The sequence below is a fragment of the Giraffa tippelskirchi genome, chromosome 10, assembly GCF_054371585.1.
Source record: "Giraffa tippelskirchi isolate mGirTip1 chromosome 10, T2T-mGirTip1v1.2.pri, whole genome shotgun sequence".
In the NCBI taxonomy this organism is placed as follows: domain Eukaryota; kingdom Metazoa; phylum Chordata; class Mammalia; order Artiodactyla; family Giraffidae; genus Giraffa; species Giraffa tippelskirchi.
In genome coordinates, this window is record NC_137284.1 from 84,982,333 (window position 1) to 85,010,209 (window position 27,877).

Here is a 27,877-nt window from a genome sequence, read left to right on the forward strand (position 1 = left end):
AGTCGCTTTAGTTGTGTCCGGCTCTGTGCCACCCTATGGACTGTAGCCCACCAGGCTCCTCTGTCCACGGGATTCTCCAGGCAAGAGTACTGGAGTGGGTTGCCATTTCCTCCTCCAGGGGATCTTCCAGACCCAGGAAAAATTAAACTTCCTCTCTTAGGTCTCCTGCATGGGCAGGCAGGTTCTTTACCACTATCACCACCTGGCAAGCCCTAAATATGTGTGTAAGTATTGTTAAAAATCTTTAACTCTTTTTAAGTTCTAAAGTAACTCATTTTATTCCTTTTTCTTTGATACATTGCTAAATTTTCTATCCATTTTTAGATATATAGAACCATCTTTGATGTGCAGCTGTTGTTGTGTTCAGTATATTTTATTACGAAAAATTTAAAACACTTTTGTCAAAATTCCGACTTTTTAAGCCCTTCTCTCAGATACACCAAATATAAAATTTGGAAGAAATACTTCCTTTACCCCCATTTTCTAAAAAGATTATTGAGTTATAAAAATAAGAATCTTGTTCCTATAGAATCACAATTTATTTTTTTAACTGTATCACTATTATCACCTAACTGGATTTATTTGCTTACAAAACTAGAAACTTTTTTCTCTGTCAGAGTTCAATGTTTCTCTGTCTAGCATACATCTGAAATTATTTTCCAGTAAAATTCTCTTCATGTTTTACTTAATAGAACTTGTTGTGTGCAAGTTTATTTTTGTACTACAGCTAATAATAACATATGGACCATCTAAATGATTAAGTTTTCGCGTAGAATTTACTTTATTGAATATTTCGTTTAATCTCACAGCTTGTCCTAGTTATCTGCTACTTCTGCTGACAAATAATCCTTGTTAAATGGAAATGTTTTACATGGGCTTTCTGATATATGCAGAATTACCAGCAAATTGCTTTGTAACAAGTACTTTAATTTTTAAAACATGATGATTTATCCTTGGCTGTAATACCTTATATGTGTATGAGTTTCCAATGTTTACTTATCTATGAATTAGAAAAGTGTAGTGGACATATGACCACAAAGGCACTCTCAAACCAATACAATACTATCATTGAACATCAAGTCTCATTTCTTAGAAACAATATTAAAATCTAAAAAGAATTTGATTAAATATGTCGATATGCTGCTGCTAAGTCGCTTCAGTCGTGTCCAACTCTGTGCGACTCCATAGACGGCAGCCCACCAGGCTCCGCCGTCCCTGGGATTCTCCAGGCAAGAATACTGGAGTGGGTTGCCATTTCCTTCTCCAGTGCATGAAAGGGAAAAGTGAAAGCGAAGTCGTTCAGTCATGTCCGACTCTTAGCGACCCCATGGACTGCAGCCTACCAGGCTCCTCCGTCCATGGGATTTTCCAGGCAAGAGTACTGGAGTGGGGTGCCATTGCCTTCTCCGATGTCGATATACTCAAGTGTAAGTTGAAAGGAGGAAAACATAAGAACTAGCAAAATTGCTGTTTCTGAAGGAACTGAGGTTCCTAAGGATTCAGGTACCAATAGGAGAGAATTTTGCTCTGAAGAAGCTCACAGGTAGATGAGACAGGAAATGTCTTAAACATATTAACATGCAATGCAACAAGACATCTAGTATATTTATTAAAAAGTTATCTGGAGTGAACTTAGATTATCACTTCTCTAGTAAAATGAAGCTGTCTGGGATTGTTCACCTAATGACATCTGGCTCACTTAATGCGGCTTCAGGCCATCCAAAGAATCTAACCTAATCTACATTTTGAGTTTTACCTCTTAACTGTACAGTTAAAGCTTCTCATGTACTCCAAACTGTTTTTCCCCCTTTAGTATTTATTTGGTTTTACATTCTACAACCTGCCCCATTTTTCCTATCCCTATATGCTTTGATCCCAGAGCCCCATTTCTAGTCTTATACAACTTATCCATAATTCCAAATAGAATACATTTGGCTTTCCCCAGAGCAGTCTTTCTTTGTTTTGTTCTCTCAGAGAACTTGGTTTTTAATCTAGATTACAACAGCTATCAAATTTTATCTATCTTCAGAATTTATTTGCATATGCCCTTTTAAAAAAAGCATGGCAATGTAGGTAACTGCAGGTAAACTCTGTGTCTGTGTGTGTGTGTGTGTGTGTGTGTGTGTGTGTGAGAGAGAGAGAGAGAGAGAGAAAGAAAGAGAGATCCAGGCAATAGAATCACAGTTGGCTTTTACAGGCATTTTTTTAGTATGAGAAAGCTTACTTTTTTTGTCTTTCCATGAGACTAAAAATATGAAGTCTTTTTGAATTTTAAAAATGCATTTTAACTTGTTAATTGAACATGCAATTAGATGTCATTCAAAATGGTGTCTTTACCAGAGAATCAGCCCTCAGTTCATCATTTTGTACTTTATTACTTCCTAGCGGAAATGAAAAACTCATACTCTTATTCTTAAGCATATTTACTAGAAAATGGCTCAACAGTGTGCATACTTTCTCAAGAATATTTCAGTATTCTGAGTTAACATATAGGTAAACAGTTTAAATCAATGGTTTGATCACTGACATAGCACACCCTAAATATTATGTAAAGTAGAAATGCTATCAGGTAGATTTAGTCAAAGATACACCCACAGTTGATTTTTTATCAGGATAAAAAAAACAAGTGATCATTATCACCATTAATGATGGCCTTAAGAAATGAGATGCCCACATTGTAGGCTATCATTTCTACTTCTTTATCCTGCCATTCCAAAATCTTATTGGAAAGCAAAAGGGACTTTTAAAATGAGCAACATTTCACTTTTTGCAAGGTTTGTAGAAACTCTGATTTTCTTTTACACAGTGTTCATTGAACCTCATTATGAAGCTGATTATTCCAGGGAATTGCAATGTATGGTTATTATCTTTTTTTACTATTTGACCTTCCATCTTTCTGAGCCTATATAAATAATGTACCATATAAGTACCACAATGGGATTTTGCAATCAAGTAATTAGTATCACAGAAGAGAGTACATTATTTAATTTTAACATAATGTAGACATCTTAAAATAACCAATGGTTATTTCCCTCTAGTAAATATCTCTGCAGACTTCTATGGGAACAGTATTAATACTTTTAAATAGAAGCTATCTAAAGTTATAAAACATGTTACATGTTACAATTTAATGTCTGACTCCTATTGTAAATTATGACCTTTTTTTCTGTCTTTAAAGAAATAAATTTTATGGAACATATTAATAAATATTACAGTTCATTTCAATTAGCAATTATACCAAAACCAGAAATCCTAAGTGCATGTGCTCCGTAAAGTATTTAGAAATCCAATTTTTTAAATTAATTTAGTTTTTAATTTAAGGATAATTGCTTTACAGAATTTTGTTGTTTTCTGTCAAACATCAACGTGAATCACCCATAGGGGACATATGTACCCCTATGGCAGAAATCTAATTTAAATGTGACTTTCAAATTCCTGGGTTTTTTTTAACCATTTTCAGATACACTGGTTGATCACTTTCAACTCATGGTGATCACTTTTATTGTCAGTGGTAACCAATCCCAGTTCTCCTCTCACCGAAATATTTGTATCAGTCTGAATCAGAAAAGAGATAATACAACATTTTAAACAGGGCTAGTTAATTTTTTTAATAAAGAATTATTAACTTTGGCAGGGATTAAAGAGGAATTGGCTAGAAGCAGGGATAAGTCTAAATAATACAGGAATTCCAGATACAAGATTGTGTAACTACCACCCGTAGGGCAGAAATAGGCAGCCGAAGGAAGAGACTTTGGTCCCCTAGTGCCCCTGGATTGAGATGCAGATCCTTTTACAGAGGACATGGTTCTGGCCCATCAAATGGCAGAGAAGGTACTGCAGTGTCACAGAGTTTGTTGGAAGTTCACCCTCTGAGTTGCAGGTGTCTCCTCAGAGACTCTCCACAAAAAAAACACCCGAGGGTACTGCTGGAGAACCAGACAGCGCTCCATAAGCCTTGGTCTGGAGAAGCTGCACGTGAGCTCTGGAGAATACGTAACTGCCAGAGCCACACCGGGAAAGCTGCACTTACTGCCAGAGCCTTTGAGCAAACAAACCAGACCCGGATGCAGAAACCCTTTTCTCACAATGTCTTTTTTCATCATCTGCTGAGAAAGCTTAAATTGTCCTTGTTAGGTAAAAGAAAAATATCTAAGGGACCAAGAGACATTTTCATAAAACAAGATAAAAGAGTGAATTTGGAGTTAAGAGGGAATAAATGTACAACCAGCCCAGGATTGTACTGAAAGAAGAATGCAATAAATTTGAAGTTATTACAAAGACCCAGACTTGAGAAATTATGTAATAGTTGAATGTGAACTGAAATGTCTGCCTGTGTGCTTGTTGCTGAATTCTAGTGCTACCACAACAAGAAAAAAAAAAAGTCGTAGTTTATCTCACTGACTCTAAGTTTCTGCAGATGCAAATGGGAATAATTAAAGTAAATTTGCCATTTCAGCTACATACTATATCAGTACATATTGTTGGGAGAGTGCTATATTTAAACTTAACTGTTTCTTATAAATGTGATTAGTTATTTTAAAAGAATAAATCATTTTCTTATGTAGGTGCTAATAAGAAAGCAATTTCACAGTCAAGGAGAGGCTCAGTAATACATATTTTTGACAAATCCTAATTGGCCAAATTATCTTAGTCAGCTAATAAATATGATTCTCAGAAAAGTTCTATATAATTTTCATCATTTCTCAATAAAGGGCAAAATACATTGAGAGATGTACATCATATGAATTATTATTGGGAATTTTCCAAAGAGTTACATGTCTAAGTGTGTTCAAGGAGAGGAAGACTTCGGCATAAAATTATCATCCAATTCATAAGCACTTATTGTTCTCCGTTGGGTCAAAGGGGTGTGTGTGTATGTGTAAAGCTTTGTAAAGTATTTTAATTAAAGTAACTTTAGAGTTAATTGGAATAGTATAAAATAATAACATTTTAAAAGCAGTTAAACATCCTTTTTTCTATTTACTGCACAATGATTAAGACTCTGAAACACCTTCTGTTAGTTAATAGAAGATTCTTGAATCTGTACTTGAATTACTTCACATCATTCAAATAAATATCAGGAAAAGTTTTTTTTTTTTCAGTGCAGTTATGTTAATTATAGTTTAAGTTATAATTTTAAATGAACAAGCCATTATCAAATATGCCACTCTAATGGCAGAAAATGAAGAGGAACCAAAGAGCTTCTTGATGATGGTGAAAAAGAAGAGTGGAAAAGATGGCTTAAAACTCAACTTTCAAAAAATAAAGATCATGGCATCCAGTCCCATCACTTCATGGCAAATGGGGAAAAAGTGGAAGCAGTGACAGATTTTATTTTCTTGGGCTGAAAAATCACTGTGCAAAGTGACCTCAGGCATGAAATTAAAAGACACTTGCTCCTTGGAAGGAAAGCTCTGACAGACTTACATAGCGTATTAAAAAGCAGAGACATCACTTTGCCAACAAAAGTCCGTATAGTCCATATAGTCATAGCTATTGTTTATCCAGTAGTTATGTATGGATGAGAGAGTTGGACCATGAAAGATGAGCTCTGAAGAATTGATGCTTTGGAACTGTGGTGCTGGAAAAACAAAAGTCTGTATAGTCCATATAGTCATAGCTATTGTTTATCCAGTAGTTATGTATGGATGAGAGAGTTGGACCATGAAAGATGAGCTCTGAAGAATTGATGCTTTGGAACTGTGGTGCTGGAAAATATTCTTGAGAATCCGTTGGTCAGCAAGGAGATCAAACCAGTTAATCCTAAAAGAAATAATCCCTGAATATTGATTGGAAGGACTGGTCCCAAAGCTCCAATACTTTGGCCATCACATGTGAAGGAACGACTCATTGGAAAAGACCCTGATGCGGGGAAAGACTGAGGGCAGGAGAAGGGGGCAACAGAGGATGAGATGGCATCATCGACTAAGTGGACATGAGTTTGAGCAAACTCAAGGAGATAGTAAAGGACAGGGAGGTCTAGTGTGCTGCAGTCCATGGGGTCACAAAGAGTTGGACACAACTGAGTGACTGAACAAAAAGTACTGAATCGGAAGTTCCAGTACTTTGGCTACCTGATGGGAAGAGCTGACTCATTATAGAAGACCCTGATCCTGGGAAAGATTGAGGGCAGGAGGAAATGGGGGTGACAGAGAATGAGGTGGTTGGATAGTATCACTGTCTCAATAGAAATGAGTTTGAGAAACTCTGGGAGACAGTGAAGGACCGGGAAGCCTGGCATGCTGCAGTTCTTAGGGTTGCAAAGAGTTGGACATGACTTAGTGACTGAACAACACAACAAGGTTAAAAAATTATGCTATTATGTGATAACAATCCAAGAAAAACAGTCTTTTTATAGACCAAGATAGTATAACACTGAATGAAAATAAAAGGATCAAATAATTTAAAGTACAGTTTTCATTAGTGGCAAATAAAGTTTATGTTAAATTTTTCTGTTAGTAGAGAGGAAAGGAAATGTATATTTTCTGGACACTTGGTGAAACATACTCATGGGCACTCTGAACATCCCTATGCCTACAGGTTATTTCTGAAATAATATGAAAAAAAATTGACTTAAGCCACTTTCTTCTGTATTGCTATGTTGTTTTCCATTTAAAAAAGAAAAAGATTAAAGGCATAAAACTCTGGTATCTCCCATTTTAACTTTTCTGTGGATAAATGGAATGTGTCCTTAGTGCTTTGTAACTTTTAAAAATATTACTTTCCTAGATAATACCTAATATTTTGGTTTTAATTCTCTATTTTAAATTTAACTTCTTTCTTTCTAATTCTTTCTGTCTCTCTTTTTTAAAGCTTCTCCATGGGTTGATAACAGTAGAACTCCAAACAAGATTGACCTTTATGATGTACGCAGGAGACCATGGTAAGAATGTTTGGGTAATAATGACAAGATGAAAAAAAACAAAATAGGTTTTATTTCTTTTTCTTTCTTTTTTTTCTTTTGGTGTAAAAGTTGGAGGGACTCATTCTATTATTAGTGTTAATATTGTCTTGATTATTATAGAGCTCTAGTGTTTTTTTTCCCTCTGTACATTTGCATTTTCTATACATTTCTACTTTTAAAAATACTTAAATGAAAATGATGAGTTCAGTAGGCACTGATAATGAATATTGTTGAACTGATTCATCAAATGCATTTGAAGTGGACTTCCTTTAAGTTTTTAGTTAATGTCATCTCTAAATCTCTTTTAGCTTTTAGGGATTTCTATTGAAATACTCCCACTTCCTTGTAGTAGGGCTCTAACAAAGTGTCCAGATAGAGTAGAAGGTAGTTTGCCTCTGGCGGTGAATTAATGAGAACTAGCCCTAAGGAAAGAGCTACCCCTAGTTATAGACATATTGCTTAGGTTTCATTTTTCCAAAAAGAAAGTTTAATTGTTCCTTCTAAAGAAACTCATTATCCTAATATATAAGTAGAAGAATACCAAAAAAGGCATAATTACCCTCATTGGAAATAATTCTTAAACTTATGTATTTTAATTGATTTTTTTAATGTATGTGATGTGTGGCTATATATTTTTTAATGAATATGCATGTTATTATACAGTATACTGCTTTGTAAGCTACTATTTCATATCAATACCTTTGAGTGCCTTTTCATAAGAAACACACTTAACATCATTTTAAAAGAATGACTAAATCATAAGTTATTTTAAAAATCCTCTATTAATGGACATATAGGTTATTTCTCACTTTTTGTTAGGATTCAGACAAATTCTAAGACACGTAATGGTCAATTCAAAGAAATATATTTAAAGCTTTTTAAATGCTCTGTTAAATGTCCTAGTAGCAATTTACATTAATACAAACCATGTATAATATTACCAGATGCTATTAATCCACATATTATTCTTATTAATATTTCACCAATTTAGTGGCTATGGAGCGATAGGTTGCTGAGTGGAGGCAAACCCTCTGCCATCATGTGATTTAGGTTCAGGAACAAGTTGTTTTGGCAGAAAATTAGAAACTAGGTCCCAACCAGGGGAGACAGATGAAATTCTGTCCTCTCATTTTCCCATGGAGACGCATGCCAGGACCATTTGTCAAAATGCTAGACATGAACTAGATTTGCCTTTCATTGACATAACCCAGCAACGTTGCCATTTTACCTTCTGATAGAGAAACAAACTTGAATGCAAGCTAAAAATTCTGTTCCATGACCATATAATCCTGAATAGTTACTAACTGTGCTGAATGTTGTGTGAAAGCTAATTGGCAAGTTATCTGGCAAGCTTCTGAGAAGTTAGATTTAGAGTGGTGGAAAATAAGTAGAACATTGAGTTCAGACTCAGGTCTTTTTGTTAGGGAAGGCAGGCCCCTAGTTCCCATCAGTCTGCAGCCAGGCATCATGAGCTTTTGGGATTATTCACCTTTAGTTAACTTTATGTCTACAGTGACTAAGCTGTTCTCCTAGAATCTCATTTCATACACAGAGATTCTGAATCTATAGGACTGGGGTTTAGTGTGACAATCAACATTTTGAACTGACTCTCCAGGTGACTTTTAGATACTGTAAAGTTTGAAAACCACTACTTGAAACTCTTGGAAATAACATTATATATTGCTCTGTTTCTAATTACTTTCTTGTCCCTTTGTATTTCCCTTATATTGATACTGCTTTTTCACATTCCTAGACTACTAATTTATTTTTGTGGGAATTTTGTGTGTGTGTATTTAAATTAATGACATAATCTTATTATTTATTTTTATTATTATTCCTTAGAGTGAGTTTTGAAAACTGTGGTCAGCAAAACGGAATTTAGGATAACTTTTCCCCCCTGTTAATTTCTTATACTCCTAGTATTAAAGCACATCTCTTATTCCTTTGTTATAAATACCTGTAAAACATACTTTAAATATTATACCTCTGATATCTCTATTATGTTAAATATTGTGTTTTTAAGTTGATGTTGCAGAATCGTGAATTAAATAGTATTGTCTACCCAGATAGGAAGCACATAGAGCCATGCTTGGAAAATGTCTCAGAGATCAGTAAATAGCAATTCAACAAATATCAGTGTTTGAGATTTTACAGGAGAAAAAAAAATTCTCATATGAGTGTTTTTGTTTCAGGTACATCCAAGGAGCTGCATCTCCTAAAGACATGCTTATTCTGGTTGATGTGTAAGTAGTTAAACATTGCATTATTTTTTATATACTGAGAATATAGGGAGGGTTTTCGGTAGCAGTAATAGTTTGAGACTAGAAAATAGGTGGGGAAGAAAAAAACCAAAGAATAATTATTATGACTTTGTCTATATCCAGGCAAAGAAATCAAATTAAGACAGTAACAAAACAAACAAAAATTCTCTTCTTGAAAATGAGAGGAATCTTTGTCAGAATTAAAAATTATGACTTGGTTCTGAAGTCTAAGCTTTTTGAAAAATTATTAATTTGCTTCCAGTTTTTTGCTTGTTAAACAGTATTAAAGTACATGGTTGCTAAAACCAATCCGTTTCTGCTACCAAAAATATAGAATTGTTTAGATGGCACTTAGTCACTATTGATCCAAATACCTTTTAGGGATCGGTCACAAAATAGATTACTACTAGATATATTACATGTCCATACTAGAACTTTCTCAAGGGAAATGCTGAAATAGAAGAAAAAAATTCATTAGTTTTTATATTGGATATTTATTTGTCACATTGTTTCAAGTTAGGTATGTGTATATAATCTTCCAATAAGATAGAAATTGAAATTTGAAACTGTAGAACATAGAGGAGACTATATCCTGCTGTGAAGATTCAGTTTTTAAGAGCAATACTACAGAATTAAAAACAAGAGGTAGAAAAGCTTTTATTATTTTCCCTGAGAGAAAAAGATTATATCCTCATCTCTCTTTACTTCCCTGGTAGTGCAAAAAAAATTTTCCTGCAGTGCAGGTGACTTGAGTTCAATCCCTGTGTCAAGAAGACACCCTGGAGAAGGGAATGGCAACCCACTCCAATATTCTTGCCTGGAGAATTCTATGGACAGAGTATCGTGGCAGGTACAGTCCACGGAGTCACAAAGATTCGGACACGACTGAGCAACTGACACTTTCATCTGTTCTTTGCCACTGGAAGTAACAAAATTCCATGTTTTATAGGCAACTAAATTCATTTCACAGGATATTGTCAGCATTTTTAAATTTCTCCATTATAACCTGAAGTAACAAGTTTAAAATCTTATAATCTTGCCTGACAAAGAGAAGATAAATGAAGTCAACAAATATAACTTATATATTAAATCTCATTTCATTTGTTAAAATGAGTTTAAACTTCATCTTTTTAAGTTAAATTATGGTAGATTTTGTACATTTGCTAATCCTTGTTAGTCTTCTGAAGTATAACTCTAAATGGGAATGCAATATGTTGTAATCCTATTGGATATATGCTAAGGTCCAGACATAATTTCTTATATTAAAATATTTAGAATGCATAAGGTCTACTAAAGTTAAAAGTAAATGTACATGAGGTGGTAATGGCATTTTAAAAAATTATTTCAACAGAACTAAACTGAGAGTATCTTATATACAATGTGATGATATAGAGACAAAGATTATTAAGACACGGTTCCTCCTCTCAATGATGATTCAAATGTATTAGTGAGATGAAACCATATTCACAAATAACTTAAAACAATTATAGAAAGTGTGAGATATAAAATATGACACAGCACTGAAAGAATACATAGGTGAGAGAGCGCATTCCAATTTGAAGTGTCAGGAAAGACTTCATTAAGGAGATAAAATTAGAATTGAATCCTTATAGCTGAGATTTAACAAGGCAGGCATGGAAGGGAGAGAAAAGAGTGGAATTTCAGATGGGAGAATTGATAGAAGCAAAGTGGCATTGTTGCGATCATCTAGAGGGACTATATAGAAGGTGGAGGTAGGAGAGAGAGAAAAGACAATGAAACTTTCTGAATGCAAGGCTTTTAAAATTCTTGGATGTTTTGTAGGTAACTATTTTGTAGGTAGGGCTTCCCTGGTGGCTCAGTGGAAAAGAATCTGCCTGCTAATTCAGGAGACACAGGTTCACTTCCTGGGTCGAGAAGAATCCCTGGAGAAGGAAATGGCAACCCACTCCAGCATTCTTGCCTGGGAAATCCCATGTACAGAGATCCTGACGGGCTACAGTCCATGGGGTTGCAGAGTTGTCAGATATGACTTAGTGACTAAACAGCAACATTTTATAGGTAACAGAAGTGGATGAAGACATGCTGCCAGAATTTTCACCTTTTAGCACAGGGTAGAGAAGGAACTAAGAGATGAATGGTTGTTACTCTGGCTCTGGATCTTGAGGTGGTAAACCCATAAGCTAGAATGGAAAGAGGATGGAGAGAATACTGTAAAGTAGAATGAATAAGAGAGGTTGTCTGAATGGGAAGGAAGGTTGAGAGGGAAAATGAAATTGAATGACTGAGATCTAGTGTGGTTGGTATCAAGGACATATGTAGGGAAGAAAAATAAGTTTTGGGACTAATGTGTCATTTTGGACATTGAACCCATAGTCATTTAATAAACAACTAGAAAAATAAAACTGGGGAAAAGTTAGGAGCTACAAAAGTGAATACAGAAGATACAAAAGTGAAAGTTAATTGTCCAGTTGCTAGGAAAGATTGAAGGCAAAAGGAGAAGGGGGTGGCTGAGGATGAGATGCTTAGATAGCATCACCAATTCAATTGACATGAATTTGAGCAAACTCCAGGAAGATAGTAAAAGATAGGGAAGCCTGGCATGCTGTATTCAATGGGGTAACAAAGAGTTGGACATGACTTAGTAAATGAACAACAGCAACAAATTGCCTGGAGATGAGCCACACAAATAGATGAAGTCATCCAGGATCATAAAATATGTAAAGACAAGATAAATGATGACTAAATCCCTGAGAATATCTACTTTAGGAATAAAATAAGGCGTTGTGTTTACAAATCTATTATCAAATTCTTATGCTGCTACATAATAGTTGTTTAATCAAGTCAAATAGTGGGCTTTTAGGGCAGTGACTGCATTATATTAACCTCTGTAGCCCTCACTTCTAACTTGGCTAATAGAGCTGATATTCAGTATATATTTCTTGAAAAAGTGAATATGCCATGAGTATCCATAGTTTCTTAAAATTATCACTTGAAATGTAATTTTCATCATTGTAATTAGAAATACATACATTCTGATGCTTGTAGCAAAGAAAGACAAAATTTTTTGTAATTTATTTCTACTTGCTATCAAAAATAGGACTTTTTCTAGTACTGATACTTTAAAGAAAAAATTATGTTAGTATTATATAGTGTCAGTGCATAAGTTGCATTTCCTTAGGGTGTCTGATGTTGACTAAATACATAGTCATTAACATGTGTGGATCTGTTTTTTGTTTTAAAATAGGAGTGGGAGTGTTAGTGGATTGACACTTAAACTGATCCGAACATCTGTTTCCGAAATGTTGGAAACTCTCTCAGATGATGATTTTGTGAATGTAGCTTCAGTAAGTATATGATGATTGCATTTTTGTTGAGTTAAATCTGCAGTTTTTATCTCTTTCTGATTTTAAGTGTCTGATTGTGTTTTGTCATAGATCGGCTGAGATATTTCTGGTCCTAGTACAAGACTGTCTTACTAAGCTGTTCTCTCTTGTTACTCATTCTCCTATACTTCCACACCAAGGTCCTTTCTCAGTGTTTGTACCCATGAGAGAAATGATTAAAGCAGTAAATATGAAGGGAAAACATTATATATATATATATATATATTCTCTTTGACTCAGAGGAGCTTAAAAAGCTTACACACACCCCTGTACTCATTGATGTCATTGTAACTCCCAATAAGTATTGACTTTGCAGTATAATTGTATGACTTTTTCTGTTCATTATAATTCTAAACTTTCATACTGGACATATGTCCATAATGTGGTATGTTTTAAAAGTTTATTTATTATTAACATGAGAACTAATAGATATTTGAGTATGCTTTCTTAAAAGTCTTATTTCCAGGAACCATTTTAGACCTTCCTCTCCTAAGTAGAGAGCTTTGAACTCTGAAGCAAATAAAGCAGGACAGAATGAATGTTACTGTATCTCATTTTAATTCATAGTATTTTGGCAGAAAATTTCATGACTGTGCACTGGTTGGTTTAATTTCATGTTTGAAGTGGTCATATTCATAGAGATGAAAGTGAAAGAAGTAGTAATTGTGTTGAGGTCATTTTGTGTTGAACATGAAAGAATGGCTCTGCCTCTGAAACCACATGGGAGGAAGTGAAAGCAGGTGGCTTTCAGTCAGTTTACTCCCTTCACTGCAAGGGCGCCCACTGAAAGAAAAACGTAGTCAGAGGAACTAAGTTAATCTCGTCAACCAGAGCCTCAAGTAGCTAGATAAATTGTTTACTGAGGGGAAGACAAATTACTTTGACAATGCTTTTAGCAGAATATCCCTAGCTAAGGGTAACATAGGGCTTCCCTTGTGACTAAGCTGGTAAAGAATCCGCCTGCAACGCGGGAGACCTGGGTTCAATCCCTGGGTTGGGAAGATCCCCTGGAGAAGGGAAAGGCTACCCACTCCAGTATTCTGGCCTGGAGAATTCCATGGACTGTATAGTCCATGGGGTCGCAAAGAGTCAGACACAACTGAGAGACTTTCACACACAAGGGTAACATAAATAGAATTCAAGATCAGTGTGGCAAGATGGCTTTAAAAATACCTAGTAGGTAATATAACACTCTGGGTAATAAACTGGAAATATTTCATGGTTTAAATACTCCCACTATACAAGGAACCCTGCAAACGTCTTTTGAGACTTATTTCATCTGGCCCCAGAAGAGTGTCTTCAATACAGTAAGGGAGGATCTGGTCTACTAGTTTTCTAAGGCTACTTAACCAGAATAATGCAGTCTGGGTGGCTTAAACTGAAGAAATTTTTCTCTCACAGTTCTGGAGGGTGGAAGTCCAAGATCATGGTGCCAGCAGGGACATTTTCTCCTGAGACCACTTTGTTGGCTTGCAAACTGCTGCCCTCTTGCTGCCACTTCCTTTGATCATCCCTCTGTGCAGACTGATTTCTCTTCTTCTCCTTATAAGGACACCAGTGATATTGGTGTCATATGCTCTTACTCTGATGGTCTCATTTTTTTTTTTTCCATGTGTCCCCTCCCTCTTTTTTTAAAATTTATCTGTTCTTTAACTGAAGATTGAATGCTTTACAGAATTTTGTCGTTTTCTGTCACCTCATTAAAAAAATTACCTATGTTTACTATTACATTTGGAGATAGTAGGGATTAGGACTTCAACATAGGAATTTGAGAGGGATACAGTTCAGCTCGTAACACCTAGGAACTGCCCTCCATGCCCAGTTCTTTCTATGTTTTATCTGAACATTTAGAGTCCTTTAGCTTATCCAAGAAAGTATCATTCATTCAGTCATGTCCAACTCTTTGAGACCCCATGGACTGTAGCCCGCTAGGGTCCTCTGTCCATAGAATTCTCCAGGCAAGAATACTGGATTGCATAGCCGTTCCCTTCTCCAGAGGACCTTCCCAACCTAGGACTCGAACCCAGGTTTCCTGCATTGTAGGCAGATTCTTTACCTTCTGAGTGACTAGGGAAACCCTAGCTTATTTATATCCTTGATATTATTAGTAAAGTTTGATACTGCATAAGAGCTCTGATTAATGTTAGTCTGATTTTATAACCTGACTCCGTGTGTTAGCTCATAACATATTCAACAAAATGTAAACAAGTAATGGTCGGTCTCTGAAATAAATTGATTAGAGAAGGTAATCAATTAGTTTAATTTGTACATAAACATATTTATTACAACTGCATTGGAAAGGTTGTTAACAAGATGTTATGTTTGGTTTAGCAAAAGAGGAAACTGTAAAAACATTAAATTCAGTACAGATTTGGCATATCAAATGAAATTTATACAAAATCAGCTGACATTAAATATGATTATTGTCTTAATATGGCTTCTTCCTGATTCTTACTCATGGATTCCAGTGTAAATGGATTTATTTGTGACATGATCCCAAGAAACACAACCAATTAAAGGAAAGGAGACAAGGAAAGGAAGGAAACCAATTAAAGAAATTTAATTTAAAGGAACTCTATCCTACTGAGGAATTCTAGAAGTTGTATAGTATATGAACTGTTATTCTGCCTCGAGGTCAAGTGAACTGGGGTTTTAAGTGTGTACCAGCATTCCACATGTGTGGAGATAATAGACTCTGGTCATAAGAGAGAGAACTGAAACAGAAAGTTGCAGGTGATGGTAGCTAGAAACCTGTCCAGAATCCACTGTTTGCAGTTAATAATCCTTAAAGATGGCATCTAACATGTCATTCAAGACCAGTGTTTCCTCATTGATTTTTTTATATGGATGATCTAGCCATTAATGAAAGCAGAGTCTTAAAGTCCCCTACTGATACTGTATTACAGTCATCTTTCATTTTGTGTCTGTTGATATTTGCTTTATGTATTTAGGTGTTCCTATATTGTGTGCATAGTTATTTACAAGTGCAATATTCTCTTGTTGAATTGATGCTTTTACCATTTAAAAGTTCCTGACAAGGTAACTATTGTTTTTTTATGAGTGGATACAGTCTTGTGCCAGGACATCGGTGGACTTCATGCCATGGTTCAAAGTATATACTGCATCTTGATGGACAGCATTTTAATTCAAAGACTGTAATCTCCAAGTTGGAGCTTTCACGTATAAGATACTACCCCAGTGTGTTTTTTCAGACTGGCAGTTCCCAAGTGATGCATTATATCATAGACCCAGTGGATTCTGTGGTCATTTGTTTGTTGTTGGACCTCTTTTACCATAAAATAGATTGCTTGATTTGAAGCGATGTTATGCAACATTCTATAATGATAACCCCTCATGATAAATCAGACAGTATGTGAATTCAGAGGATTATCTTAGTGGATGAGGCAATGTAAACAGAAAGAGGAACACTTAACTGAAATATATTATCAATAACAAGTAAAACAAAATTGACTTTACCCCATTCCAGAAGGATAAATAAAGACTGGTTATAACCTATTTGATATCAAGTTGTTAAATGTCTTTTTGAAGAGTGATACTGTATGGAATTCTCAGCATTGGATAATTTCCAATGGGTTGGCCATTCGCCAGTGGCAATAGGTATACATGCTAGATGAGAAAGAGCCTATATTTTTAGGTCCACATAAATTCCCTCTCTCTCTGCTACCTGGTTATTGCATTTATTTGCAGTTCCTACATACAAAGGCATATACATTCCAGTGTACATTTGTACATTTGTACATTCCAGTGTACAAATCCTCCTATACACCCCATTATTTAGTACCTCCTCTGTGATGAATGTTGTCCAGTGGTGATTGATTTCAAACAGACATCTACACATTTGATGCCTGCTCCTGTGGATCCATCCTTATGCTTCTTCTCCAGAACTCTTTGTCTGGGGAAGGTCTTCCAGTCTTGCTTCTTCAAGGGCATTGGCCAACCAGCCAAGCCATTTGCCACTGTGCAAGAGTCCACAGTGTTTTCTTATCTCAGTCTGCTTACTCCTTCACACCAAGTTAATGCCCAGGTGGTTTTTGCCTCAAAAATCCATCAAAATCCATTCCCTGTTATGTTCTCCCACTATCTGCTGATTCATATTAAACAAATATTGCATCTCTTTTGTTGCGTATTCTCTTTTTCTGTTACTCTGGAACAGAGACTATTTTTCCATGTAAGCCATGTTGAGACCTGGTCTGTTTGTTGGCTAGAACGTGAGGAAGATGAGCTCATATCTTGAGGATAGCAGGCTTCATCATGTATGGTCTCTAGCATGGAAAAACTATTACCCTCTAAGGGGAAGAGGTTACTTCTGCCTATTCAGAGGGTATAGGGGAACCTGGAAGTTCAGTGTTCTCAGTCCCATTCACTGGATGTCCCCATTCTCCTCTTAGGGTCCCATCCTGTGCCTATTGGTGTCCTCACTCTTGCACAGAATACTGCCATGTCTGTGAATGTGGCCTCCTTTATAATTATGTCACTTTCAAAAGCAAATTCTGTGCCTCTTTCTAGCACATGTTGACCTGACATCAGGGGATTAGATTCTCTTTATTGGCTGCTATATGTCTTCTGGCTTTCACACTTTGCCCTTAGTTGATAGTTAGCTGATCTGAGGTTATCACTTTTTTCAGTAATCCTGGAGTGGGTTGCCATGCCCTCCTCCAGGGGTTTTTCCTGACCTACGGATTGAGTCCAAGTCTCTTATGTCTCCTGCATTGGCTGGTGGATTCTTTACCACAAGGGCCTCTTGGGAAGCCCTTAACAACTAACCAACCTCAAGTCCCTATGATTACTATCATCGCCATATTTTTCAAATGCTCGGTGCCTCTCTTGTGATCTATATTGTGTTCTAGTCACTGCAGATGAAAATCTTAACACCTCTGAGGGGTTTTACTCCATTTATCACTGATGCACAGACAGTTACCAGTGGAATATTTGTTGCCCCATGGCTGGTGAATGATTTAATTTTGGAATTAAAATTTGGATCATCCCATCCTGATGATCTGTTTCCTAAGATCTCTGCTAGTATCACTTTATATTGACTTTCCTTTGACACAGTTCATGAGGTAGGATTCAAGTAGAGATGGCTTATATGGAAAGTAATTCTGGGAAAGATTTAGACAGATGTAAGAAGTAAAACCAAAAAAGAAGAGAACTAATACACAATGGACTACCAAATAAGTTACCACTCAGAGTGAATAGAGCTAATCCTTGGAAATTCTGAGAACTAGTGTAGATTGCATGAATTGAAATTATTCTTTTTTTCCAAGCAGACGATATGCTAGAGCATTTGAAGTTAATGATAGCTCCCAAGGAATGTTAATTTCCTAGTGTTCCCAGACCACCTTGGGCACAAGCAGAAGGCTCCCAGAAACCTTATGCAATTAAATTTGGGATGACATGTATGGAAATATGGGTGGGGCACCAGTAGCATCTACTTAAGTTGAAACTGAACAATACTTTTAAAAGTATGTTTTAAAAAACTTCCTGACTAAACAATAGAAATGAATTTGAATGAATTTTAGGCTTTCAACATTTAGCCAGCAACTAATGATTCTTTCCTAACTAAAATAAAGAACTTGGATGGAATTGTCATTGACCTTTGCTTTTCCTGAAAATATTATAGTTGTCAAATGTATGTTTCTTTAAAGAGAGTTGTTAACTAAGTTCTTTTGAAACAAAATTGCAAGATGTTTCCTGTGATCTCCATGAATCAGGTTAATATAGACTTTACTGATTCATTGACAGCTTTCTGACAGCTCCCAGTAAATCCTTGCTGGGGCATGCTCACATGATGTAGCTTGAATACGTGACCGAAAGCATGTAGGTAAAGTGAATATGTTGCTTTTAAAAAGAACTCTGCATGCATTTGATATGGATGTAATGTATCTCAATATCTCAGGTTAAAATTATGGAAATATCTCAGTTACATATTCAAAAATAGGGAAGAAGAGTGATGTTAAAAGATGTACAATTCATGCAAGTTCTAAGGTGAATATTGCAAAAAATATTTGAAAGATGAAGTCATAGTGATTTCACACTCTACTCCTAGAGAAATTTATTAGTGATCTTAGTTCCTAGTATAATGGCTTGTTTGGTTGAGGTTCATTAGTAGAATTTACTTTATTTTAGTGGTTTATGGCTGTTATTTACCACAAGGAGATACTTTTGTCAACTATACTCTGATTTTTTATTAACTATATATTTTTGTTTGCTTTTGTTATCTGAGGAAAACGATTAGTACATTTTCAGAATTGAAAAGTCACTAAATGATAATAACTTATCATATTATTCCAGACATAGATTTGTTCTTCAGAAAATAAATACAACAATATTGTAAAGCTAAAAAATAGAAAATAAACTAATTAAAAAAAAAGAAAATAAATATAAACAATCTAAAGTTGATATTTGTTCATTGTTTATCTAGTTTTTATATTAATCTTCAATTTAATCACATCATAGTGAATTATTAGAGTTAATTTTTCTTAACACTGCTCATGATGCAGGGAATGTTTTTCATAGTTACTCATTTGTTCTCTACAACAACTTTGTGAGGGAAATAATGTTACTGACCTAAACTTTATAAAGAAATAGAAAATGTAGTTTGCTATTACCGGTGCATTCTCTTGGCAAAACTCTGTTAGCCTTTGCCCTGCTTCATTTTGTACTCCAAGGCCAAATTTGCCTGTTACTCCAGGTACCTCTTGACTTCCTACTTTTGCATTCCAGTCCCCTATAATGAAAAGGGCATCCTTTTTGGGTGTTAGTTCTAGAAGGTCTTGTAGGTCTTCATAGAAACATTCAACTTCAGCTTCTTCAACATTACTGGTTGGGACATAGACTTGGATTACTGTGATATTGAATGGTTTGCCGTGGAAATGAACAGAGATCATTCTGTCTGGGGAGTTTGTAATTTCCTCGGTTCTGTCTTGTCGCAACAAAAATTTGAAGCAATGGACAGACCAGTGTTACAGCCCTCAGACGGACCAGTGTTACAGCTCCGTGTTACAGCTCCGTTTTATTTAGAAAGTAAAGGAAAATACATCCGTGAGGCATGAGGACATGCTGACCCAAAAGACGCAAAGAGAAGACAGTCCCCTGGCTCAATTTTGGCTCCTCTTTTTATATGTTTTTTTCTTTTACCCTGAGCCTGCCCTATGTAAATTGGGCTAGCCAGGAGGGCTGTTTGTTTTACCTGAGGTCCTCACTCCGGTCCTCGGACCTTACTTTGTACTATTTTTGCAGGCTTTTTCCTTCTTTGTCTTTTAGCCACCACCATTTTGGACTCCTTTTTCCTATTCTAACTACCTAACAATTCTGTCTTTTTGAGACTGCATCCAAGTGCTGTATTTCAGACTCTTTTGTTGACTATGAAGGCTACTCCATTTCTTCTAAGGGATTCTTGCCCACAGTAGTAGATATAATGGTCATATGAGTTAAATTCACCCATTCACTGATTCCTAAAATGTTGATGTTCACTCTCGTCATCTTCTGTTTGACCACTTCCAACTTACCTTGAATCATGGACCTAACATTCCAGGTTCCTATGCAATATTGTTCTTTACAGCATTGGACTTTACTTGCATCACCAGTCACATCCACAACTGGGCGTTGTTTTTGCTTTGGGTCCGTCTCTTCATTCTTTCTGGAGTTATTTCTCCACTGTTCTCCAGGAGCATATTGGGCACCTACTGACCTGGGGAGTTCATCTTTCAGTGTCCTATCTTTTTGCCTTCTTATACTGTTCATGGGTTCTCAAGGCAAGAATAATGAAGTGGTTTGCCATTCTCTTCTCCAGTGGACCACGTTTTGTCAGAACTCTCCACCGTGACCCATCCATCTTGGGTGGCCCTACACGCCCTGGCTCATAGTTTTATTGAGTTAGACAAGGCTCTGGTCCATGTGATCAGATTGGTTAGTTTTCTGTGATTGTGGTTTTCATTCTGTCTGCCCACTGAGGAAAGAGGATAAGAAGCTTATGGAAGCTTCCTGATGGGAGAGACTGACTGAGGGGGAAACTGGGTCTTGCTTGGTAAATCTTTAATCCACTTTTCTGTTGATGGGTGGGGCTGTGTTCTCTCCCTGTTGTTTGACCTGAGGCCAAACTATAGTGGAGGTAATGGAAATAATGGCTGCCACCTTCAAAAGGTCCCTGCACACACTCAGTGCCCCCGACCCTGCAGCAGGCCACTGCCAACCCATGCCCCTGCTGAGACTCCTGGACATTCACAGGCAAGTCTGGGGCAGCCTCTTTGGGGTCACTGCTCCTTTCTCCTGGTTCCTGGTGCACACAAGGTTTTGTTTGTGCTCTCCAAAAGTCTGTTTCCCCAGTCCTGTGTAAATTCGGGTGGCTCTATGGTGGGGAATGGCAACCTCCTCCAAGAGGGCCTATGCCACACCAGGTCTGCTACACCCGGAACCCCTGCCCCTGTGGCAGGCCACTGCTGACGCGTACCTCTGCGGGAGACACTCAAAACACTCAAAGGCAAGTCTGGCTCAGTCTCTGTGGGGTCTCCTGGTGCTCACAAGGTTTTGTTTATAGCAGCTTTTCTAAGGAAGAAGGCAGGATTGGATCATAGCCATCTTCATTTATTCATTTAGATTTATCCACAAAGTTATGTGACTGGATCCTGAAGGAAATTGTAAAATAAGTTTACTAATTTTAGTGCATATCTAATGTATTTAAGTAAAATTCCAAACTATTAGAATTCTTAGAAATTCAAAAGTAGAGTATGATTAGGTTATAAAAATGAGGAGAAATGCTTCTTTTAAGTCTAAATTTATTATTAACTTTTGAAGAAGAAAATTATTTATGTTTTGGTAGAGGAATTCTTTTAAGAAATCTGCTTTATTTTGAGTTGAAAAAGCATATATGAATTGGATTATTATAATTACAAATAAATACTTAGACATTGTATCTGGAGTATACATTTTGCTTTGGTATCTTTTTGTAAATTTATTTACTTCCTTTATCATGTGTCCTTTTGTTTCAGTCAAACTACCTAGATTGTTATTTGCATTTATATAATATTTAATGTCATAAATATCAACCTCATAATTTAAAAGAAATTCTTAAGTTTTATTAGTTAGATGAAAATAAAATACCTGAAAGCAATACATATAAAGAGAATTAATTCTTATGCAACATTTTGGTCAAAGGAAAGTAAAATCCTATTTCTGTCTTTAACAGATAGGCCTTTCTTGTTAAATAGAAATGTAACAATCTAACGATGTAGAGATTCAACAGGAAATAAACCTGCTAACACAGTTATAATCTCCTGGACTGTGTGTGTGTGTAGGCACACAGATGTGCCTGTATATGTTTTTCTTTCTGAAACTATTTGAAAGTCTAAGAAAGAGATATTATAACTTTTAGCTTTTGTAACTTCAGGGAGGCATAATAATAAGGCACTGAGGAAACATGGTAGTGATTCTGTAACTTTGACAGTAATCTGCCCACAAAGCCTGCATGCATTTCTCTTCCTCCTCATACCTAAGATCATGTCTGCCATCCAGAGTTAATGATGCAATCTGTATGAACGCTTTCCCAGTGTTCCCTAGAACCACCAGAAGGAAAAAATCAAGCAGCTTCTCACCTTTAGGCTTATATGTCTAAGTTTCTTTTTTTGAGACTGGTAATTTTTGTGCTTCAATCACACATAAGATGTCAAAACAAATATTGCATCATTTCCTAGTGTTTCTGTTATCTCCAGGGCTATTCTTTGTTACAGAAAGGAAGCCTGCTGTTAGGCAAAGCTTTAATGCACGCATAATGTAGCTGTTTTCCCACTAATCCAGTTATAAGCTTTGATAGAAGTAAGTGGTAGATGATAAGAGCAGCAAATCAATCACAGCATGTTCTGATTTACAGGCAAAATTTCAAATGTTGACACAAAGAGGGGAATCTGTTTGTGAAAGTGAGCAAGTTTGACATTTTCGGAGTGAAATACTACAAGCCAGTGGAGGATGAAAGGAAAACATAAGCTGACTGTGGGCAATATGTAAAAATTAACAACTGAAGAAGATGGTCTTGTGTTTCAAAAAAAAAAAATACATACTTTTTATTTAAGGACTAGATTGAAGTGTTATGATTTAGTAAATCTCTGAGTCAGTTTTCTTGTAGGAAGCTCTCCTAATTTATGGTCATTATAAAATGCTATCTAAATGTTATTTATGATTTAGTAAATCTTTGAGTCAGGTTTCTTATAGGAAGCCCTCCTAATTTATGGTCATTATAAAACGCTATCTTTGATTACTCATCAAAAAAATAATCAAAATATAATTCCTTATATTTGCTATTAGTTGTACAGGATAGCCTTTTAAAAATAAATGAATAAACTCTACTCTTTGCCCAATTGTAGTCATGAAGCAATAATTCTAGAGGTGACAATCTGTAAATGCCAGGGCAAAATAAGATGTGAGACCCCATAGCCATATTGGAGGCTGGGAAGGGATGATCATGATGAAAGGATCTGGTAACAGTAGTCAGGTTCATCTCTGGTTAAGTGTCCTCTGTCGCAACCTTCTCACTATCCTGCCTCTTAGATGGACTCATAGAATTGCATAGAGATAATACAGTTGGCTTCCCTGGTGGCTCAGCTGGTGAAGAATCTGCCAACAATGCAGGAGACCCGGCTTTGATCCTTGGGCTCAGAAGATCCCCTGGAGAAAGAAATGGCAATGCACTCCAGTACTCTTGCTTGAGACATCCCATGGACAGAGGAGCCTGGTGGGCTATAGTACATGGTGTCACAGTGTCGGACATGACTTAGTGACTAAACCACCACCACCATGTGAGCTTATACAATTAACTTAAGGCTTAAGAGATTAGCTCTTTTCCTTCTCTTTGAAATGGACAGAATCATATTTAACTTGCCACCTTTTGTTGAGCACCAAATGGAATAACATGTAAAGTGCTTTTTTTATAGTAACCATTATTCTGCTTATTATTTTTGTTATCTTCCAACACTTTTCTTCCAACCATTAGCAGAAAGTTCTTTGTGAATATGTCACATTTCTTCAAGTCTGAGCATTAATACATTTTCTCAGATTTATATACGTTATTGGATAAGTACAGATAGAGATGTCTCCCTCCTCAGTAGAGATTTACAATGCTAGTAATTAAGATATTGTCAATCTGTGGGAAGGAGGCATGGGTCAGCTGTCAGCAGCCCCTAAATAAAATCAGGACTTCCTCATCTTGCGATCCCTTGCCTGAAACACACCTACTGCTTATGCATGACCCCTGGCCCTCTTCCCATTCCTCTGTGTGGATTTAAGAAGACACTCTGGCTATTGGTACTGCGATTGGTATTGCTATGAGTAATAAGCAGCAGTCTTTGCTCTCTGACCCAAAGAGCTTCCATTTTTTGCCAATATCTGTGAAGCTATAGGAGGATTACTCGTTAACTTGTGAGGATAAAATCTCAGAAACTTCCCAGTTCTTGGCTCGACAGTTTAACACCAGCTAATGTCAGAGTGGGGGTTTGTTTAAATATCAAATCACACTGTATATGCAAGAAAGACATAATTTGGATTGTTCACTTTCCTATGTGATTTAAATTTCAGTTTTCTTTCTAAAATATCCTAAGTGTTCCTAGACAAGGGCATGATTTTCTTAGGAACTTTCCTTCTCTGCATATGACAATGAGCACATTTGTTGGTTATGGCACAAAACTTAAATTTAAAAGTGATTTCTCCACCCTTGCAAAACAAGCCCTTTTTGCCAGGATTCAAGTACAATAAAAGACATTAGTATGCCAGTACAATTATATGACAAATGAATTTTAGGAGAGTGATTTCATTTCATGTCTTATAAAATAGCCATCCATCTAGGAAAACTTGATGTTGATTCATATCTCATTTATGTCAGTGAACAAGAATATTGTAGTTTATGCCCTTCCTACTTAAAATGAGGTCTCTGGCCAAGCAGCCTGAGCAGCGCCTGCAGCCTGTAAGAAATGCAGAATCTTGAACTCCACCCCAGACTTTAGGAGCCAGAATCTGCATTTAGCTAGTCTCCCAGGTGATTATTAAGCAATGAGGAAATCAGGGTACTTTAGGGAGGTGCTGTGAGCAAAGTCATTGGACTTCACTATTGAGGCATCTGTCTGGGCCGTGTTATGACTAATCATGCTTATCATTGTCTTAGAGTTTGACATCATTGTAATTAGAATTACTAGTAGTACCATGGAGTCGCAGAGAGTCGGACACGACTAAAGCGACTTAGCAGCAGCAGCAGCAGTACTATGGAAATTTGTGAATATTTTATTTTATAGCCATTTGCTTTTTGGAGGAAAGTATTAAAAAAAGAGCAGAAAGAAGGAGTAGAATTATGTTCATTAAAACAACCAAAGTTTTCTCTCTCTTATACACTTGTACTTTTAAGGAAAAAAAAAATCTGAATCACTGTGCTGTACACTTGTAACTAAGACAATATTGTAAATCAAATATATATCAATTTTTGATACTTATTTTTATTGATTGATTGCTCTGCAATGTTGGTTTGGTTTCTGTCGTACATCACCATGAATTAACCATAGGTATACATATGTCCCCTCCCTCTTGAATCTTTCTCCCACATCCTGCCCATTCCCCCCATCGAGGTTATTACAGAGCCTCAGTTTGAGTTCCATGAGTCATACAGCAAATTCCCATTGGCTGTCTATTTACATATGTTAGTGTATATGCATCCATGCTACTCTCCTTTCATCTCACCCTCTCCCTCATCTCCTCTACCCTTGTCCGTAAGTCAGTTCTCTATGCCTGCATCTCCATTGCTTCTCTTTAAGCAGGTTCATCAGTACCATTGTTCTAGATTCCATGTGTAGTGCTGTGCTTGGTCGCTCAGTCGTGTCTGACTCTTGCGACCCCATAGACTGTAGCCTGCCACGCTCCTCTGTCCATGGGATTCTCCAGGCAAGAATACTGGAGTGGATTGCCATTTCCTCCTCCAGTCCAACTCTTTAGGACCCCATAGACTGCAACCCTCCAGGCTGCTCTGTCCATGGGATTTTCTAGGCAAGAATGCTTTAGTGGGTTGCCATTCCCTTCTCCATCTAGCTTCCATATATATGCGTTAATATACAATATTTGTTTTTCTCACTTCATTCTGTATAATAGGCTCTAGGTTCATCAACCTCATTAGATCTGACTCAAATGGATTCCTTTTTGTGGCTGCATAGTATTCCATTTTATATATGTACTGCAGCTTCCTTATCCATTCATCTGTCGACAGGCAACTAGGTTGCTTTCATGTCCCGGCTATTGCAAATAGTGCTGCAATGAACATTGGGATACGTGTCTTTTTCAGTTCTGGTTTCTCAAGGGTATATGCCTAGGAGTGGAATTGCTGGGTCATATGGTGGTTTTATTCCTAGTTTTTTAAGGAATCTCCATCTTCCATAGTGGCTATATCAATTTACATTCCCACCAGCAGTGTAGGAGTGTTCCCTTTTTTCCACACCCTCTCCAGTATTTGTTGTTTGTGTATTTTTTTGATTATGGCCATTCTTTCTGGAGTGAGGTGATATCTCATTGTAGTTTTGATTTGCGTTTCTCTAATAATGAGTGATGTTGATCATTTCTTCATGTGTTTATTAGCCATCTGTATGTCTTCTTTAGAGAAGGTTGTGTTTAGGTCTTTTGCCCACTTTTTGATTGGGTTGTTTGTTTTTCTGGTATTGAGTTGTGTGAGCTGCTTGTATACTTTGGAAATTAAAAGTTTGCTTATTAAGACAAAAGGAAAAAATGAGTGCTTCTTAAAATTTTCTTCATTTAAAAGACATAAAAATTATAGGCTGTGCACAAAAGACTCTGATAGAAAGCATAAATTTAGGAATTATAACAACAGGGCAAGTAATCAAGGTTATTTAGTTTTTAAAAAGAGGGAATACCAGAGGATAATTTAATTGCTTTGCAAGTATAAGGAAAGTTTATAAGAAGGTGTTGACAGTATGATAAGTATATTTTCCATTAATTACATGATGAACTAAAGATAGTTTTAGGTAATTAGAAATTAGTTGTATTTGCAGTTTGAAATAGTGAAGTAATTCTTAAGGTGAGGTAGAGGAAATACTGTCATTTTGAATTGAACTGTAGTTTTTTAAAAACTATGAGAATTATTGACTTGTTTGTTGAGGCTAGAAGAATTACGAAAAGACTTCACATCCAGTAAGAACAGATCGGCATTTACGAGTACAGTTTTCAAAGTTCAGCCGAACCTCAGAGATATTGCAGGTTCAGTTCCAGGTACCGCAATAAAGCAAGTTTCACAAATGTTTTTAGTTACCCATACATATGAAAGTTATGTTTTCACTATACTGTGGTCTATCAAGAAGGCAATAGCATTATGTCTAGCAAAACCAAAATACATACTGTAATTAAAAGATACTTTAATGCTAAAATATGTTAATCATCATCTGAGCCTTTAGTGAGTTTTAATCTTTTTGCTGATGAAGGGTGTTTCCCTGATGCTGACCATTGGTTGCCTGATCAGGGTGGTGATTGCTGAAAGTTGGGGTAGCTGGCAATTTCTTAAAATAAGACAAGAATAAAGTTTGCTAGAGGAAAAATTTCTGCATAGATGTCAGAATTTTATAGTAAATTTGAATCAGTGATGCAATAGTTTTATGTTTTTAAGTGACCGGAGTCATCCTGATTCATTGTTAGTATGACATATCTCTGCTTTGTAAACACATTAGGTGTTCTTTCTCATTGTGTTCTTTAGGCAAATCCAGCCATCATCACAAAAGTTCTTTTTTCAACTAGGTAAGATGTTCCAGGTAATCAGCTTCATGACCACTAAAATATTAAGCATACTGATCAGCTCTGCATCATGTGCTGGTGAAGAGAAAGTGATAATTTGAGTGAGAATCCTTGATACATGATCATTTGGTCATTTCAGTAAAGCTTCATCTGAGAGCTGGCACTCACAGGGCTATGAAAATATACTTGTGTTAGGAATAATACTGATATGATTATTGTATCTCGAGAATGTTGGGGAGACAGCTGTCCATACTTCTATTTGGGTGTGTGCTTTGGAATCAGAATTGTACACTGGCTAATTATAAAGCTGTTTGAGAAAACACAAATATCAAGGAGAGATGAGCAAGGAAGCTAAATACAAATTAATTCTAGAGCAAAAGAGTAGCATATGCTTGCTTGAAATTCTTCTAAATGCCTATAATTAGAGAGGTTTAAAAGTTTTCTGTCCCAAAATGTAAATTGACTATATTAAAAAAGATACTTGAAACTTATTCAGAAATTCATTCAACATTTTGACAAAATTTAACAGACTGAATTTTGAGCATGTCATGATTCAAGTTGATGGG

General features: G+C 36.2%; 1 protein-coding gene and 1 long non-coding RNA gene across 21 annotated transcripts in view; one reads left to right on the top strand and one right to left on the bottom strand.

Annotated features, from left to right (window-relative positions):
- CACNA2D1 (calcium voltage-gated channel auxiliary subunit alpha2delta 1) overlaps nucleotides 1–27,877 on the top strand; it is a 524,609-nt gene that overhangs the window by 392,281 nt on the left and 104,451 nt on the right. For all 20 annotated transcript variants that reach the window (XR_014067144.1, XR_014067142.1, XR_014067141.1 and 17 more), the window contains 3 exons: nucleotides 6,814–6,883; nucleotides 9,097–9,147; nucleotides 12,392–12,491. Coding sequence is in view for 16 of the 20 variants with exons in the window: in XM_081535600.1 (XP_081391726.1) it covers nucleotides 6,814–6,883; nucleotides 9,097–9,147; nucleotides 12,392–12,491 (221 nt within the window). In the remaining 4 variants the exon portion in view is untranslated. The remainder of the gene's footprint in view (nucleotides 1–6,813; nucleotides 6,884–9,096; nucleotides 9,148–12,391; nucleotides 12,492–27,877) is intronic.
- LOC145524084 (uncharacterized) lies at nucleotides 22,855–26,295 on the bottom strand. Its single transcript, XR_014067149.1, has 3 exons — nucleotides 25,545–26,295; nucleotides 23,264–25,443; nucleotides 22,855–23,095 (listed from the first exon to the last, which is right to left on the bottom strand). It is a non-coding gene; the product is annotated as an uncharacterized LOC145524084 (long non-coding RNA).